General features: G+C 40.0%; 1 protein-coding gene across 1 annotated transcript; it reads right to left on the bottom strand.

Moving 5' to 3' along the window:
* Positions 1 to 306: 306 nt before the first annotated feature.
* Positions 307 to 9,062, bottom strand: sh3kbp1 (SH3-domain kinase binding protein 1). The gene is made up of 17 exons (XM_077736461.1): positions 8,800 to 9,062; positions 6,879 to 7,036; positions 4,808 to 4,916; positions 4,529 to 4,635; positions 4,354 to 4,462; positions 4,199 to 4,278; positions 4,038 to 4,127; positions 3,897 to 3,969; positions 3,719 to 3,813; positions 3,549 to 3,644; positions 3,424 to 3,487; positions 3,292 to 3,363; positions 2,986 to 3,094; positions 2,835 to 2,905; positions 2,652 to 2,758; positions 1,985 to 2,230; positions 307 to 1,394 (listed from the first exon to the last, which is right to left on the bottom strand). The coding sequence occupies exons 1-17, from the start codon at positions 8,801 to 8,803 to the stop codon at positions 1,356 to 1,358; spliced, it is 1,629 nt and encodes a 542-aa protein (XP_077592587.1). The 5' UTR covers positions 8,804 to 9,062; the 3' UTR covers positions 307 to 1,355.
* Between the last annotated feature and the right edge of the window lie 8,588 nt (positions 9,063 to 17,650).

The following is a 17,650-nucleotide window of genomic DNA, read 5'->3' on the forward strand; positions in this document are numbered from 1 at the left end:
GTAGTACTAGTAGTTGTTGGAGAAGTAGTAGAAGTAGTTGTTGGAGAAGTAGTAGTAGTAGTTGTTGGAAAAGTAGTAGTAGTAGTTGTTAGAGAAGTAGTAGTAGTAGTTGGAGAAATAGTAGGAGTAGTTGTAGTATAGTAGTAGTAGTAGTATAGTTGTTTCCAATGTTCTACAACAGGGAACTAAAGCATGTGAAATGAAGAAATCATTAAATAAAATACATTGTTATTGTTAGCAAGAACAACAAGAAAAAATGTTGATTAAATGTTAATGAAAAGGCAAAAATAAAAAAAGAAAACAGAGTACATAATAGCGTCTTTATTCCACCGAAATATAAAAGAATAGATATATATTTATATAGATTTATGTCATCACTATCCCGGAGAAGAAGTCAAGAAAACAATTTGCAGCCTCGCTTGTTTTCTTCATCATGTGACCCCAAAAAAAAATAAAAAATAAAAATAGAAATTAAGAGTGAAAGAGGAAGGCCACAGTGATGCGTTACCATAGTTTGTGCGCGTACGGAAGAGGAAGTCGACGGCGGTTTGTTCGTTACGCCAACGTCCAGGTGAAAGTGGCCGTCATGCATCTTCGCTGAGGTCCAAAAAAAAAGTGCACCGTTTTTTTTTTCTCCCAAAAAAATTAATATTTTAAAGTATTTGAAGGCAAATTAGAAGACAAGCAATGAAAAAAACAGGCCAATAAAGTAGTATTATCGCAAGAAATACTTTTTAAAGTCGTGTATTATCACTAATTTAATCTCCTAATTTAATTTAAGATAAGTGTCAGCACTATTTGTAATAGTTGTCCAACATGGGGCTCGGGGGCCAAAAGTGGTCCGCTAAAGACATCAATCTGGGTCCGGTTTTCAAGTGGACTTTAAATTCACATTTTAGGATCACCTACCCATTTTTGGTGATTTGCTAATCATAATAATAATAATACAGTATCACATATGAATAAAAATTGGGCGTAGTAGCGACGCATGAAATAACAATAAACATCGATACCGTTCGTGTCACAAAGTTGGAATTTAAATTTCTCACAAACACAGCAGAGTTCACTCATTGGCTGCCGTTGACTGGGATGAGACGTCCAAGTGAATTTAGACGGCCAATCGCCGTCAATGGCAGCCAAGGGATGGAAAATGGGCGTCGGCCCGCCGCCCGTTTGACGCGCGTACCGTCGAGTGAGGCGAAAAGGCTGGCGGGATTTGAACGGAAGCGGAACGCAAGGTAAGGCGACATCATGGCGGAAGGGGGGGGCGGGGCTTAAGGGGCGCGGACGCGACGTTCCAACGAGCTCGTCGCCATCTTTTTGGCACAAATATTGGTTTGACTGGGGGGTGGGGCTTATTTGGAGAGAATCTTCTTGATGTGCTCCACTTCCATCTGTCAATCAAAGACAAAAGATGACTTTTTGGATGAATATGGGTTCATTTTTTTTTTTAAAGGTGCAATTGCAATATGTTGTTTGCAACTTACAGGTTGAAAATGTGGAATTTTTGGTCAAGATGGGTGGATTGTTTTGGTAAAAAGGGTTTGTTTTGGGACAAAAATGGCGATTTTTGGTTTAGAATCAATAAATTAAGTCAATTGGCATGTTGGATTTGTGGTTCAACATTGTTGGTTTATTTTGTGGAAATTGTTACCATTTTTTTGGTTAAAAATGTAGACATTTTTTGGTAAGAAAAATAATATTCTTGGTTACAAAATACTTTGGTTATATTGATAAAAATGTTAGATTTTGGGTAAAAAAAATCTTGATTTTATTCAAACTGATGAGTTTTTGTTGTGCAAAATGTTGACTTTTAGGGGATAAAAAACAATAAGATTTTTGGTTAAAAATTTATTTTTTGCCCAAACTATCCAAATTGTGTTGAGTTGTTTTATGGACATTTTTCTTTTGAAATGCTAGCTTTTGGGCTAAACAAAGTAGCTTTTTGGTTGTATTTTTGTGCTATTTTGGAGAAAGATCTGACCTGTAAGCCCAGCCGGATCTTCTTCTCCTCGTCCAGGGTGGCGCCCAGTTGCTTCATCTCCTGCCTGTGCTGAGTCTTCAGGAGCTCCACCGAGCCTCGGAGCTCTCGCAGCTGCTTCTGGAGGTCTTCCAGCGAGGGCGACGCCCGCCGAGCCTCCGGGGCCGGGGGTGACGGCGACGCCGGTCGGCCCGGGTTCGGTGACCTCGGCTTGGCGGCGGCGGCGGCTTGAGGTGGACTCTCGGGGACCTAGATTTTTTTTATTTTTATAAATGGATTAACAGAACTGAATTAAAAGCCCTGGATATTCCTATATATTTTATAGATCTAAAACAATGTTTTATTTTTTTTATAGATTTGACAAAATGATTTTTGAACTAAAAACTAAAAAAATGGATTAAAAATGACTATAATTTTTCTACATATTTTATAGATCTAAAACAATGTTTTAGTTTTTTTTTATAGATTTCACAAAATTATTTTTGAACTAAAAACTAAAAAATGGATTAAAAAATGACTATAATTTTTCTACATATTTTATAGATCTAAAACAATGTTTTTTTTATAGATTTGACTCATGATTGACTTTCCCGGGCCGCACAAAATGACGCGGCGGACCACATTTGGCCCCCGGGCCGCCACTTTGACACACGTGCCAGATCAACCTTACCGAAACGATGACCTGCGAGCGAGGTCGGCGATCGGTGACTCTGGGCCGCGACGCCGTGGGGTGGCTGAGCTTCTCCGCCGTGGGCACCACCGCGTCCAGGTCCAAATCTACAAAAAAAAAAAAACACGAATGTGAAAAAATGCGCCACCGCGTCCCGCCATTCTCGCCCGTCCACGCCCTCACCGCTGCTTTGAGTCTCGTCGGGGGCGGGTTCAGGTACGGAAGCCCCGCCCTCCGATTTGGGGTTTTCGCACCTGGGCGACCACACACACACACATGGGTTAAGGTAAATGGGGAGGGGCTAAAAAGGGAGGTTCCGCAAGCGGGTACTGACGCCAGGATGGGGAGTCTCTCGGGACGTCTCGGGGGTTGTTGGCTCGTCTTGGGAGGGAAAACTTTCTTGGGGAGGACACTTGGGAGGGGGGGCTTGACCCCTTCCTCACCTACACACATACAAATACCTCATGGATGGATTTTTTAGGACAAACAATAGAGGAAAAAAGGTTTTTGAGGATAGTTTTAGGGTATTTTTTTGCACTGGCGAATCAGGAAACGGCAAATTTGGCACTAGAGGTCCGAAATGTTTAAAGCGGGAGAGTCGGCAGCGAAAGAACGGAGCAAGAAGACCGAGACGGGGTACCTCGGTCCGGTTCTCTTTGCGGCAGATGTTCGGGACGCTCTGGAGGGACTTTCTTGGCGTCCACTTTTTTTTCTAACGGTCACATTTGGGTCAAGTAAAGGCTAGGAAAATTGGGGTGGGATTTATTCTTACCTGTTGTGGGAGGTGTGGGGGGTTTGGGGGATGGTGCACCGGGTGGAGGTGGCTTCTTGGGTCTCTGGGAAGATGAGACAGATCAGGGGTATAGTTTGGGTTAGATTTCAAGGGGGCGTGGCTACCTCTTTTTCGGTTTCCAGTAGTTTGACAAAGTTGTCCGGGAAGACCCCCTGGCGGCCGGAGATTTGGCCCATCCACCAGCCAGTGTCGGCACAATCCTGAGGGGGGGAAACAAAGATGGTGGTGAGGGTGGGCTGGGGCTCATAGTGGCTGTGAGAAGAAGTCATGTGACCTTGGTGACGATGGTGATGATCTCGCCTTCTTTGATGGTGAGTTCGTCCTCGTTTTGTGCTTCGTACGGGAACAGGACTTTGCACGTTTCTCGACCTGGAAAAGAAATGTTTTTGATGGCGGTCTATCAAAATAAAGGCACATTTTTAGTAGAATAAAAGGTATAAAACGAGTTTGACCTTTTCCCCGAGCGTCTGCGTCGTTCTTTGTGTTGTCAGGGGTCGGAGAAGTCGCCGTTTTCAAGTCGGTGACCTGAAAGACGAACGAGAGCTACGTGATTGGACGCCTATTTCCGTCAAATGAGTTGAGTAAAAAAAAACCTTGTCGGCTTCCGGCTCCATGTCCACAGATCGCGGTCGTAGTTTGATGGGTTGATCTTTAAAGATGTCCCCAAAGCCGAATCCTCTCACCTTGAAAAGACAGCGCCACCTTCAGTATTTACACAGAAACTACATTTTATTTTTATTTTTTTTCCCTTCACCTTTTTAGGCTGAATTTCTCCAGAGCTTGATTCGGATCGAGCGTCACCCCCATCGCTTTCGCTCCCGGGGCTGTTGGTACCTACGAATAAAAATTTAGGATATTGTGTCAAATGAGGCCACGCCCACTCCCTCCTCCCGATTGGCCGAGACTGACTGTTACGGGGCTCGTCCTGCGAGGCGTCCAATGCGATCTCTTTAGTGAAGTTGGAGGGGAACATGCCGCTTTTGCCGTTGAGGACGCCCTCCCACCATCCCTCCTCCACCTGAGCGGCGGCGTGGACAACGTTTGCCGACCTTCGTGAATTGGTCCATTTTTTTTTTTCTCTTACCTCGGCTACGATGTCGATAATGTCGCCGATTTTTAGTTCCAACTCGTCTTCGTGCTGAGGCGCGTAGCTGAAGGCCGCCTTGCAGCGTCTCTTACGGATTTGCTCCCCTAGTGGAAAGAACGGAAATTGCATCAGTTCCATTTTTGTCCGCCAGGAGGCAAAAAAGTACTTTAATTTCAGTCATGATTTAAATTAAAGTCTATATTTCAAATAAATGTACACTGTACAGCTTTTTAATACCAAAATCATGTTTAGGCATCTAAATACGTGATTAAATACCTTTCTTGGACGGTCTGGTGGCGGCCTCTGAAACGGGACTTTCCCGTCCGTTGGCCAGGTCGGCTTTGGATGCCGACCCTCCATCCCGCTTGGACTCCTTCTTGATCTCCTGGGTGGAAAGAAAGACGAAATAATAGGGGACTGGGGACACCCGATGACCGCTGGTCCTTGCCAGAGAAAAATACCAGGCGGTTTCCTAGACGACGACGAGGCCCAAAAGCGGAGATTCCGAGGGGGCGGAGCTATGTTTTCACAGAGCGGGTAGGGACGGCGACGTTGGGTTTTTCTATAATGGCCCCCCGGGGACTAACGCGGAGGTTGTGGGGACTTTGAGGAAAGACAAATGAAATGAGGAAGACGCCACCAGTTGACAGGAAACAGGTGGCGAGGACGCTTGACTTCAATGAGTATACATTAGGCTCCACCCCCTCCCACTTCAAATGGATTGGACTTAATTCAGAGAAAAAATTTGTTTAAAAAAAACTCTATAATAAATCAACTTCATTCAGAAAAAATACAAATATTTAGTCATTTTCTATCGTTTTGAAATTAATTTAGTTTAAAAAAATAACTTTAAAATATATTTTAAAAAATACGCTCATTGAAAGAAAATTCTAAGTCATTATTTAAATTAAAATCTAAAAAAAAACTATATAAGAGAAATACTATCATCCAATTTAATCCTTAAAAAATGTTTTTAAAAATAGTTGACTTCCCCTTAATAATTGCCTTCATAAAAGTGCCATTTAAAAACACTCTTATTTTTATACTTCATTGCCCAATAAGTTTTTTCTCTACTGCAGCTTTAAGCAAACACCGAGTCGCCCCACAAAAGCCCGATTAACCGGCGCATGATTGGTCATCACGTGAAAAATTCCGCTTTAAGTCTTGTCTGAAAGACAAGAACCAGAATTGGACATCTTTTATGGATCAAAATATGGCGCTAACACTTTCTGTCTAACATCTTCCCAAACAGAATGGCTTCCCGTGTATTTTGCGTTCCGAGTGTTGGCATTCCTTTGCACAAAAACACATTGAACGGGAGAATGGCGCACATTCCCGTAAGCCCAGTCTTGTGACACGCTGGCGTGGTTTTCCCCCCGAGCGCTCGCTCACACACGGCCGGCCATTGTCCGGCGTACGTCCCACGACAGTGAACGCAACACTGGCCAAACATGCTAATGTGTCAAAATGCGTTTCCTGTTAAAACACACAAACAACTTCTCTCTTTTAGCTCAGGAAAACACTTTGCGGGTGGCCTGTCGTTAAAAAAAATGTGAGGGGGGCACAGGGTAAACATAAAAAAAATCACAACAGTCTTAGAAATATTTGGGGTGTCCGAACATGGAAAAGGGAAAACAAGAAAGTATGTATGCGGCGAATGAGAGAGAAAAAAATTCAACCCGAGAAATGAGAGGGTGGATTAAGATGGAGAAGAGTAAATTAGAGGGGAAAAAATCCTAGGGTGGAAAAGGGAAAGCAAGATTTTTTGACTGAAAAAAAAAACAAAAAACCTTCCTTAGGTGAAAAGGGAAAATAGCAAGTAAGAGGGAAAATACATTGTTTTCTTTGAGTGAAAAACAAGAGTGGATATGGGAAAATAACAACCCCAAGTATTTTGACTGGAAATGGGAAAACCTGGATGGGTGAAAGTGGGAAAAAAATCAAGAAAAGGGGAAGAATTCCCTTCTTGGATGGAAAAGGGAAAAAAATTGCACTTTTTGGATGGAAAAGGGAAAAAAATAGTACATCTTGGATGGAAAAGGGAAACAAAATAAAAATGCACTTCTTGGATGGAAAAGGGAAAACTAGATTTTAAAAAAAATAGCAAGTAAAACAGTTTCTCTAGAGTGATAACGGGAGAATAACGACTCCAAGTATATGAATGGAAAAGGGAAAACCAGGCTGGGCGAAAAAGGGAAACAAAAACCTTATAGCCTCAAGTGGAAATGGGAAAAATAGAAAAAAATGCACTATTTGGATAGAAAAGGGAAAAAAATGACACAAGTAACTAATGGAAAAGGCAAAGCAAGACTCTACGGAGTATAAGTCCAAATGACTTTTTACTGACCCTCACAAAGTTGTCAGGGAAGAGCCCCCTACGTCCGGCCAGCTCGCCCTCCCACCATCCTCCATCGTCTCGCCGTATGTTTACGATGACGTCGCCCACGCTCAGGCTCAACTCGTCCAACTGCTGGGCCTCGTAGTCGAACTCCACCACGGCCTCCACTGTGCCGCAAAAGAGACAAACAGACAAACAGACAGACAGACGTTTAGCAAAAGTTTGCGAGAGGCGGTGGCCTTTTCGGGGTGCCGTAACCATGGCAACTAGCTGGCGAAACCGCTGGCTGTGTGACTCACCCACGCCAGATTCGCCCATAGCAAAATGGGCTTTTTTTTCTAAATGCAGCATATTGATTTGCAAATAGATTTTTTAAAAGAAAAATCGATGCAAAATGGGAGTTTACTGGGTAAATGGCGCTAACTTGGCGTCGATGGCGTTGATGGCGACTTGTGACTGGCGTGGGCGTAGAGGACGGACGGGTGCGAGGACGAGCGTCTGCCGTCTCGCCGGAGTTGACGCTAAAATGCTAAAGTGTAGCGTAGCTTTGACAAAGGTTAGCTAAAGATTTGTGATGCTGACATCTTATTTATATGTTATTACTCATTTCCTGCCACCTTCACGTTAGCCGTACAAAGGTCACCGTATAGCACATCCACTTTTTGACCGCATGCTAGTTTTGCTAATGCTAAACGCTCTGGTGTGGATGCTAGATGGAGCTGTCATTTTTACCAAAAACATCGCATAAACAAAAGGAAAGTGTAGCCACTTAAGACATATTTTTTTCCTAAAATGTCTTCATGCTAGCAAACTTCGTTTACGTTAACCTCGGGTACAAACAAATCCGCGAAATACAAACTTTTTGGTCACCTTTATGTCAACAATACGCACTTTTTGGGCTGTATTTTGAGCAAATTTGAATCGAGAGCGCTAATGCTAACGGTTGTCATGTGAAAAGTGAAAGGGAAAAAAAATGCTTAGTCATTGTAGATGGCTTTTGAGAATTTTAAGGAAAACAACTGTCGCTAAAGCATTTTGTAAGGATATTAATTTCATGTTATGACATTCCAGAAACTATAAACATCCTTAACAATACTTTGTAAATTAGATCATTGTAAAAATTGGACAAATGTTTCAAGTGTCTTTACGAAATCACGGTCGCAGAGTTGCTAAAACACAAAAAATAGACAAAAAATTGCTAAAAAATAGACAAAAATGCCAAAAAATTGACAAAAAATGCCAAAAAATTGACAAAAAATGCTAAAAAAATGGACAAAAAATGCAAAAAAACCGCATATCAACATAACAAGCACAAGCTGGTTGCCACATTAAAAAATCAGCCATTTTTAACTTAAAAACTGCCAAAAAAATGAACTTTCAAGCCACATTTTCTTTCTCTGGAATGTCATCATGTCAAACAAACGCATCCTGATTTGATGCTGTTTATGGGTTCACCCACACACTTGAATGCAACATGTCATTTCCCCCCCCAAACACACACACACACATACACACAAACGCCTATCCGGAAACAACTCATTGATAAAATAATGTCCGATTTAACAAGCGATCTTGGGGACGCCCCTAAACCAGGAATGTCACAGTCAGCACAGACAAAAAAAAAACCCAAAGTGGGTGAACGCAAACGTGTCAACATCTGCAACTCATCACCCCCCCCCCCCCCCCCCCCCCGAAACCCCTCCACACGCACCATAAAGCATCATGGGGGACGACCAGATAGTCCACACACCCATTCAGGCAGAAGGTATCGGGGGGGAAGAAGCTCTTGGTGGCGTGGGAGCAGCCGGTATGGATGGAGTGGGGTTAGTTTGACGCTCTGGCTGGGGGGGAACCGGGGGAGGGAGGAAGGGGGTTCTCCCAATGTACGTTTGAAAGGAGGAGAAGGGAGAAAAAAAATGCTGCATCTTACCCATTTATGTCTCCTCGTTGCTCCTCGAGCTCGGTTGTGGTCTTTGTGGAGCCTCCTCCTCCTCCTCCTCCTCGCTAGCTGAGATCCGCTGGAGCGGGAGGAGCGTCATATGAAACCATATTCCTTCCTCTTTTTTGGCGTTTTTCTTTTATTTATTTATTTTTTTGGTGCTCTTCCCCTCCTCACCGACGCACGACAGAGGAGCCAAAGAGCGTGCGGCCAAAAACGGAAGCAAGCTGACTCTGGCGGTGTGTTCGAGTACCCTGGGAAAATGGAAAATTACATTCAAGTCATAGGATGGTTTCAAATTGGATGAGCATCTGGGTGGGTGGGGGGAAGGGGGGGGGGTGACTTTTAGTTGGTGTTGTACCTTTGAATGCAGCAGCTAGGGAGTCCTTTTAAAATGTCAGTGGGTATTTGATGCCGACCTCCCTACTTGGAATTGAGGGGACATCTGGTTATAGCTGGGAGGGAGAACACTTTTTTTGGGTGATTCATGGGTGAGAGGTAGCTGAAAGACATTTGAATTTAGGGATGCCATTGACGGTGAATGAAGTCCAATACATTTGGAGTAAAATTTTTCTAATTTTACATTGTTTTATTGCAAAAAATGTATTATTTTGACATTTTTGTTTGTCATAGCAGTTCATTTTGATGATTAAAAATGATTTTCAAAATGAAATGGAAGCCAACTGGCAGGATTATTTAGACTGCTATTTAGGCTGCTCAATATGTCAATCGCGTTTTACAAGTGGATCGCTGAGTTACTATTGGAGGATCGAATGACAGAAAAATTTGATTGAAGAAAAGTAGTAAGTAAAATATCTTGAGGGACAGCACCCTCTTATGTCTAAACAAGATGACTACTTGCCTGCATTTTTTCAATTGGATTTGAGTTGGGAAACAGCGCCACCTTGAGTCTGAGTATGCTTCTTACATTTCTGAAGAAGCTTGGAAAGAAGAGAAGAAAAAAAGGTCAATCACGTGATATTGTCTCCTTGAAAAGTGAGAAAAGTTGTCAATTTTTTTAGAGAAATACGTACCAAAATGAAAAATCGTCTTTTTCCGTACTTTGAGGTGCTCGTCACAGTTCGTTGTTTTGGGTGCTATTTTTTTTACAAGGATAAAAAGGTCTTTGTACACAAATATAGGGTGAAAAGTCACTTTTTTTTGTTGAAAAATGGCAGCCCGGAATTGCTCACTTGACATTGTCCCGAAAAGCAGCCGGCGGGAGGCTGTCATTCGTCAAACCGACGGAAGGCCGTAAATCCAATCCTAATTTGGAGCTAATTTCATTACAACTTGTTTTAACCTCAGTTTTTAGTGTGGGTGGGATACCCAGGGGGTGCAGGAGCCAATCCCATTTGATTTCCTTAGTAAATGTAGTACATGGAAGACAAGCTAATACTTAAAAAAAATGACATTTTACAGGAGCAAAGTCACCCAAAAAAAATGGCCCAATCAAATAAAGCGATATTTAGTCTGTCAAGACATCAAAGGCGATGCATCTGACAAGCGCGACCCCCCCTCCCCCGGCGGTGGGGGGAGGGGGTGCAGCCATTTAGGGCGGAGGCTCTTATCACAGTGTAGCAGCTTCTTTCACTCAAACGCTACAAAAAGTCATTTCACCGAGAAAAAAAATGACATGGAAATGATGGCTATTAAATTAAAGGAAGGTCATTTTATCAAAGAGTTATTTTGCTGCCAGCACGTTGACATTCTTCGTTAATTTATTTGTATTCTAACCACATTTTACATTAGTATTTCAATTTTTATTTCTTATTTTTTTACTTACGTCAAGAACTCAATGGATGCCGACCCTCCCACTTCGACCTAAAAATGTTTATCTATCTAGCCGACCCTCCTTGTCTGAACCATCTTGCCAGGAGGGAGGGGGGCAGGTCCCTAGCTTGATTAAATATTAATCTCCCCCACCAGCTAGCTTCCTCTCAATGTGTGTCATGGTCTTTTAGACACCCCCCCAAAGGGAATTGGGGGGGTCTCTGAGTGTCGCTAGTGGATCGTTAGCTTGACCACTTGGGCTTTTTGGCCTTATTTAATTGCTCCATTTTTGGATTCGGTAACTGGGAGTGAATAAATAAATAAAAAATTAGCCTCTTCAGTATTTTTAAAAGATTTTGACGGGGACATTTTAAGATTAACAATATAAGATATTTTTTTAAATGATAACAATTATCTTTTTTTTAAAAGAGACATGTATAGTAAGATATTTAAAAAAATATAAATGTACAGCTAGGGATTAAATATGAAAAAAAGGACTATCGTATTTTTTTTGTACTATAAGACGAACTAGAAAATGTAAACAGTAAAAAAATAGGGATTAAATAAGAAAAAAAGGATTATTGTATTTTTTGTACTATAAGACGCACTAGAGGATGTATACAGTAAAAAAATAGGGATTAAATAAGAAAAAAAGGATTATCATATTTTTTGTACTATAAGACGCACTAGAAAATGTATACAGTAAAAAAATAGGGATTAAAATAAGAAAAAAAGTACCATCATGTTTTTTTAACTACAAGAAAATGTATACAGTAAAAAAATGTATACATAGGGATTTTTTTATTTGATCAGGAGATGAGATCAAACATATGTTAAAGTAACAATAGTAAAATGAGAAATGAATAAATATGATATGCGTTTTGAGGCCTAAAATGATAAAAAAATGTATGAAACTTACATAATTTTGACACTTTTGTCCATCCATCCATGCATGCATCCTTTTCCAAAACAGGAATCTCAGCGAGCTCTGAAATAAACTGTGTTAAAGTTCTTGCATTTATACCAATTTTTTGGTCGATTTTGACTTGCCTGAAAATAATTGTGAAGTCTGTCAAGATGGCGGAACAGTTTTTTTTCCTGGTGTTGCTAGGGAATTTTTCTTAGTCTCCTCATGAGCAAGACTAACGGAAAGTGACCTGAAATCAACTAGAGATCATAAAAAAATTAACAGAAAATGATCAATAAGTGCCCCAAAATCCAACAAAAAGTGGCTGTAAAATTCCCACAAAAAACATTTATTTAAATCCATGTTCTTTTTTTGTCTTCATTAATTTTTTATGACCACTTAAATAATTAAATTTTGGAAATATCAATGAATTCCATCCATATAAAATATTGAATGCAATATTCTTTGTTATTTATTACTATTAAAATTAAAATTCCCCCAAAAAATCAATTAATTCCATGTATTTAAAATTAAATTAAACCCCAAAATATGATGTTAACACTACAATAACATAACAAAATATTGTCCCACTTTTGACTGCCATAAAAACCCAAAAAAACAAAAAAATAATAAATGTTATCGATGTCCAATCGATGTCATTCCCGATAAAGAGCCACCAAAGTCAGCTGTCGTTTGGGAGAATCCGTCTTTTGTTGGTCTTCCCCTGAAGGGGGCGTGGCCTGGACGGAGGAAGGGGCGGCGGCCGACACCCGGCGTTCCCGGAGAGTCTTGGTGACCCGGGAAAAAGTCCTGAGGGTGGAATTCCCTTCCGTGGATGAACAGCCGAAGAAGGCCCGGAAACAGCGGTGGAACTACGAATACAGACAAAAAAAATTAGACAGCAACGAGTTGCCGGGCAGAAAAAGAAGTGTAGTCGAGTCCGGCGGAACTAGACACAAAATTAGACACCAATGAGTTGCCGGGCAGAAAAAGAAGTGTGGCCGAGTCTAGCCAGCGTTGGGATTGGTCACCATGGATAAACGTAGTGTACTTAGTATACTCTCAAGGGGCATACGTATACTTGGAGTGTACTACGTTTCCCAGAGGGACCGGGGTAGAGGAATCGGCCAATGGGGGCCACCACGCGGCCGTTGGAGTCTTCAACTCGCCTCAACTCGCACGGTGGCCATATTGGGAGGAACTGAAGACTGAAAGCGCCACGCGGGAGAGATCGAATGGCAGCCAAAAGGTCGCCAGCCGGGAAGTCGCCGTCTTTTGAGGATTGCTCCGAGTCGAAGGATGGATTAATTTTCATTCAAAAAACAAAAACAAAAACGAGTATTCGGGAAGGTAGCTGAAATGTTTCAATAGGTCAAAAAAAGAGAATGTCTATGAGTGAAATCAATTGTTATTTCATTTATTCCTGGTTCGATTCCCACAAGATTTTTACAGAAATGTCACTATCAAAAAAGATAGATTTTTTTTTAATGGTTTTGTTTGATTTGTTTTCATATGATGGACATTTAAATATTTTGTTAGACTATTTAGAATTTGACATTTTTACAAATAGTATATTGAGTCAGATCTATTTTTTTATTGAATAAAAGTCTAACAAAGTTATTTTTTTGTCCAAAAAGAGGTCAGTACGACTAACACTTTGAGTTATTGTCCAATTTCAAAGCCCCTTTTTTCACTTAACGTAGGATTTCGCGTGGGTATCGTGTGGGTGAGCCTATTTATTAATTTTTTTTTGGTTGTGAGATGACTGGCCCGCCCCCCCGCGACAAAACCACGCGTGGGAATCGTTAAAGGCGAGCGCAGGAAAGCGCTAATGAGCCCCAGAGCGCGACTCCAGATGCGCTAGCGAAGAATTCCGACAAATCATTTATCATGAAAAATAAGACGCCCGAGCCAGCGACGTTTTCAACGGGCGTCCAAGTGCGGGGCGTGCGGCGTGTAAAAATGTCACGGGACGGAAAGTAATGAGCAATTTATGGCCAGATTGACATCGCGGCTTGTGGGTGATGGATGATATACGCGTCTTCTTTCCATTCCAGGAGACAAGATGGAGGAACTGATGAGGCGGAATTGGCTTTTCTTGCCATCTGGTTTTTTTTAGATTTATTTTATTTGATTATTTTTTTTTGAGCAGGGCGAATCAGGCAAAAAAATGTCTGTTTTCAGTGGGTGTGTTTAGATTTATTTGCTATTTTAGCTTGTTTATTGATTTTTAGGGGTAAGATAATTTTTGGTGGTAATTATTTTGGATTAAAAAAATGATGCGTATATATTTTTTGGATAAATGATTATTAAGCAGTTTTAGTAGAGATGAAATGTTGGAGTTTTTAGTGAAATTGGTTTATTTTTGTTTTAAATGGAGTTTGAATGGGGCATGAAATGTTAGCTTTTTGGGTGAAAATATGAGTTTTTGGTGAAGAATTATTTTTGTCAGAACATTTTTGGGTTAATTTTTTTGAGGTGGTTTTCGGGGTACAATACATGGCTTTTGGTTAAAAATGCTGGGGAGTTTTTGGTTGAATAAGTTTTACTTTGTATGAAATTTTTGAACAAAAAAAAGTGACCTTTTATTTTTGTCAGCAAATTTTTGGGTTAATGTTTTTTATTTTTGTTATAACAAATGGCTTTTGGTACATAAAATGGCGGGAGTTTTTGGTAAATAAGTTTTATTTTGTATGAAATGTGAAATTAGTTTTTGGTCAAAACTTCTCATTTTTTTCCAGAATTTTTTTTGGGTTAAAATGTTTTTTTTAGTAAAATAAATGGCTTTTAGTACAAAAAATACTTGGAATTTTGGTCAAATAATTTAGTTGGTCCAAAATATTTGTTTGCAAGAACTTTACATTTTTATTCTAAAAAAAAATGTCTGTGTGTGTTAGAAATATCAACTTTTTGGCCCAAACTATTGAATACATTTCACTTTTTAGCCCACCAAATTCGTTTTGGAGCAAAGCGTACCTACCTGCTTGTTCATGAAGACGTAGATGAAGGGGTTGACCACGGTGGAGGACTTGGCCATGATGGAGGGCACCACGCTGGCCTCGGGTCCCAACGCCCGGCCGGGTCCCAGCGTAGCCATCAGCGCCACGGCGCCGTAGGGCAGCCAACACATCAAGTAGCAGGCCACCATGACGCTTACCATGGCTAGTACTCGCCGTTCTCTCCGACGGGTGGACGCCGCGTTGGTGCAGCTGCTGCGTACCTGCCAGCAAAAAAACAATCAAAAACAACCATCAACATAATTTTCACATATTTTGTTTGGCAAAAATCCAAGCCTGATTTTGTCAAAATCACTTCAACATATATTTTTTTAGCAAAAATCCAAGCCTTATTTTGTCAAAATCACTTCAACATATTTTTTTTAGCAAAAATCCAAGCCTTATTTTGTCAAAATATTTTTTTGCAAAAATCCAAGCCTTATTTTGTCTAAATCACTTCAACATATTTTTTTTTGCAAAAATCTAAGCCTTATTTTGTCAAAATCACTTCAACATATATTTTTTTAGCAAAAATCCAAGCCTTATTTTGTCAAAATCCCTTCTCAACATATTTTTTTTGCAAAAATCCAAGCCTTAATTTGTCAAAATCACTTCAACATATATTTTTTAGCAAAAATCCAAGCCTTATTTTGTCAAAATCACTTCTCACCATATTTTTTTTGCAAAAATCCAAGCCTTATTTTGTCAAAATCCCTTTTCAACATATTTTTTTCACCAAAAATCCAAAATATTGCAGTCAATGGCGGCTGATGAGTTGTTTTTTTGTCTTTTTCTTTACATAACAAGTGACGATTGACCCAGAAAAAGTTTCTCTCTCTTTCTCTTGCTGCCTCTAATCTAATATTTTATCCACAGGCGCGTCTTTATCTGATCCTGATTGAATCTGTTTCTTGTTTACATATATAAAACAGCACATGGTGGGAAAGCAATAGTTTCCCGATGTTATCCCAGACATAAAAATCCATTTATTCCATATATAGTGAAGCAATTTTATTTGAATTGTGCAAGACCAAAACTGAACTGAACACTGGTCAATTAATTTTGTCATTTCCTCTACATTTTCTGTTTGTTTTGGGTCAGTAAAGTACAAATATCCTGTCTCTAAATCAAGTATGGATTTACTGTCACACCCCATAGTCAACAAATGTCCTATTCTCAGTCATGTAGATATTTTTGACAAAAAATAGTGGGCTCGAATAATAAAAAAAAAATCCATAATTTAACCGTTTGCAGACGGAATAAGATCAAAGTGCAGAGTAATCGGATTGAAGCATAAAAGACATTCCTGCCGTGGAAATCTTTGTCGAGCCAACAAAAGCTCAGCCGGGAAGGATTATGGTGTCGGATTTCCCCCGAACGCAGCATCTCCTTTAAAGCAGTTGGTTCAATCTGCCTAATTCGATGGGGAAATTATTTGTGGGATTTTAAATCAAAACCATAAATGAGTTTTACAAATATATCTTGTTGTTTGTTCCTATTAAATTATGGATTTATTCCATTTTGTATTAGCACAGTTGAATGATAAACTAATTATGTATGAAAAGAGAGAAAATGGTTAAAAAAAATTAAATATTTTATGATTATTTAAAATATGGGATTTTTTAAATGTATTTGTTATAGAAAAATATAATTTAGGAGGGAAAAAAACCAAATATTTTTTTATCTTAGTCTTAAATACAACAATACCACTTAACCATTTTTTAAAGACCTTTTTAAACAATTTAACAGTTTTAAAAATCAGTTTAATTATATTAATTGAAAAATACTGTTAAAAACAAGCTGGAAAAAAACTATACATACATTTATGGACATATAATCTATCATTAAAAATTTTAAAAAAGGAAACATATCGAAGAACATTGATTTTGAATATTCCTACTTTAAAATAAGACCTGAAATAACAATAAAATGGATAAAAAAATAACTAACCTGCGTGATGGCGTGAAGCAGCTTCCCATAAGAGAAGACGATGACGGCGAATGGCAAAACCAAGCAGAAGGCGAAGAGGCAAAGCACATAGGACACGTTGTTGGCGCCCCGCGAACGCCAGTCCACCGAGCAGGTGATACCGGGGCCCTCTGGGCCGTAGCGGCTCCAGCCCAGCAGGGGGGGCAACGTCCAGGCCAGCGAGTACAACCAGGAGAAGCAGACGCCGGCTAAGGCTGGCCGAAAGTCGCGTCCGTCCGCCATGTTGGGCGCCATCATGGTGCAGTAGCGCTCGTAGGAGAGGACGGCTAGGGAGATTAGCGACACGATGCCTGCCAAAAAAATAAAAAAATACATTTTTCATTTAGTATATACATTAAGAAAGGCGAAATAATGTTTAAAGTATGTAAAAGAAATAAATATATGTATATATATTTGTTCTAAGTCAAAGTTAGGTTAAAAAAAGAATAAAAAGGTATAACAGTCGAAAATATTCTTTGCCTGCAAGTCAAAACTCAGGTAAAAATAAACAACTGTCTTATGTGATACATAGGTTTATCTGGACAAGTGTCAATCATCCATTGGTGCCAATCAGGGGAAAAAGAGGCGGGATCTCCAGACGCAACCAGGAAGCCACAATCAATGTGTTTTTTTTAAGGTTCTCGTGAAAAAGATATGTAATATATCGATAGCGGATATATGAAACAATCGATATGTGGTGTTAGGTAACAAATATGGTCAAGGAGGTCATTTTTTTGGCCCTTTCCCGCATTTAAACGAGGTACTTATTCAACTTTTCAAAGGTAAAAAGTCTTAAGAGTTGATCCCACGTGTCCTAATGACCTCCATTTTCTTCTTTCCCAGCTAATAGTTTGCGTCCCGGACGTTGGCGTCCGCTCAAACGGCGTCCGCTCTCATCCTCCGTCGGGGATTTTAATGGGCTTTTCACCTTAAGCCCAATTGTTCTCGGTGCCGAGTCAGCGAAAAAAACTTATTGCGGATCAGCGTCCCAATCTCTGGACAATTCTTTTCATTTATCATGTTGTGAAAAATGGCTGAAAAAGAAAATGGACTCACCTCTAGCTAAAAAAAAAAAAAAACAAATTAAAAAAATCACTAAAAAACTTTTTTGACCAAAAAAAAAAAGTGTTTTTTTTAACAAATACAATCTATTGCCAACATTTTGGACCAAAATGCCATATTTTGTCAATTAAAAAGG

Source organism: Stigmatopora nigra, chromosome 16, assembly GCF_051989575.1.
Source record: "Stigmatopora nigra isolate UIUO_SnigA chromosome 16, RoL_Snig_1.1, whole genome shotgun sequence".
Classification (NCBI taxonomy): Eukaryota; Metazoa; Chordata; class Actinopteri; order Syngnathiformes; family Syngnathidae; genus Stigmatopora; species Stigmatopora nigra.

Coding starts and splice junctions, on each gene's coding strand:
- sh3kbp1 (XM_077736461.1), bottom strand. Junction 4,279..4,353: donor GCAGGACGAGCCCCGTAACA/GTCAGTCTCGGC, acceptor TTTTATTCGTAG/GTACCAACAGCCCCGGGAGC. Junction 2,231..2,651: donor GCTCGCAGGTCATCGTTTCG/GTAAGGTTGATC, acceptor AAAAAAATCTAG/GTCCCCGAGAGTCCACCTCA.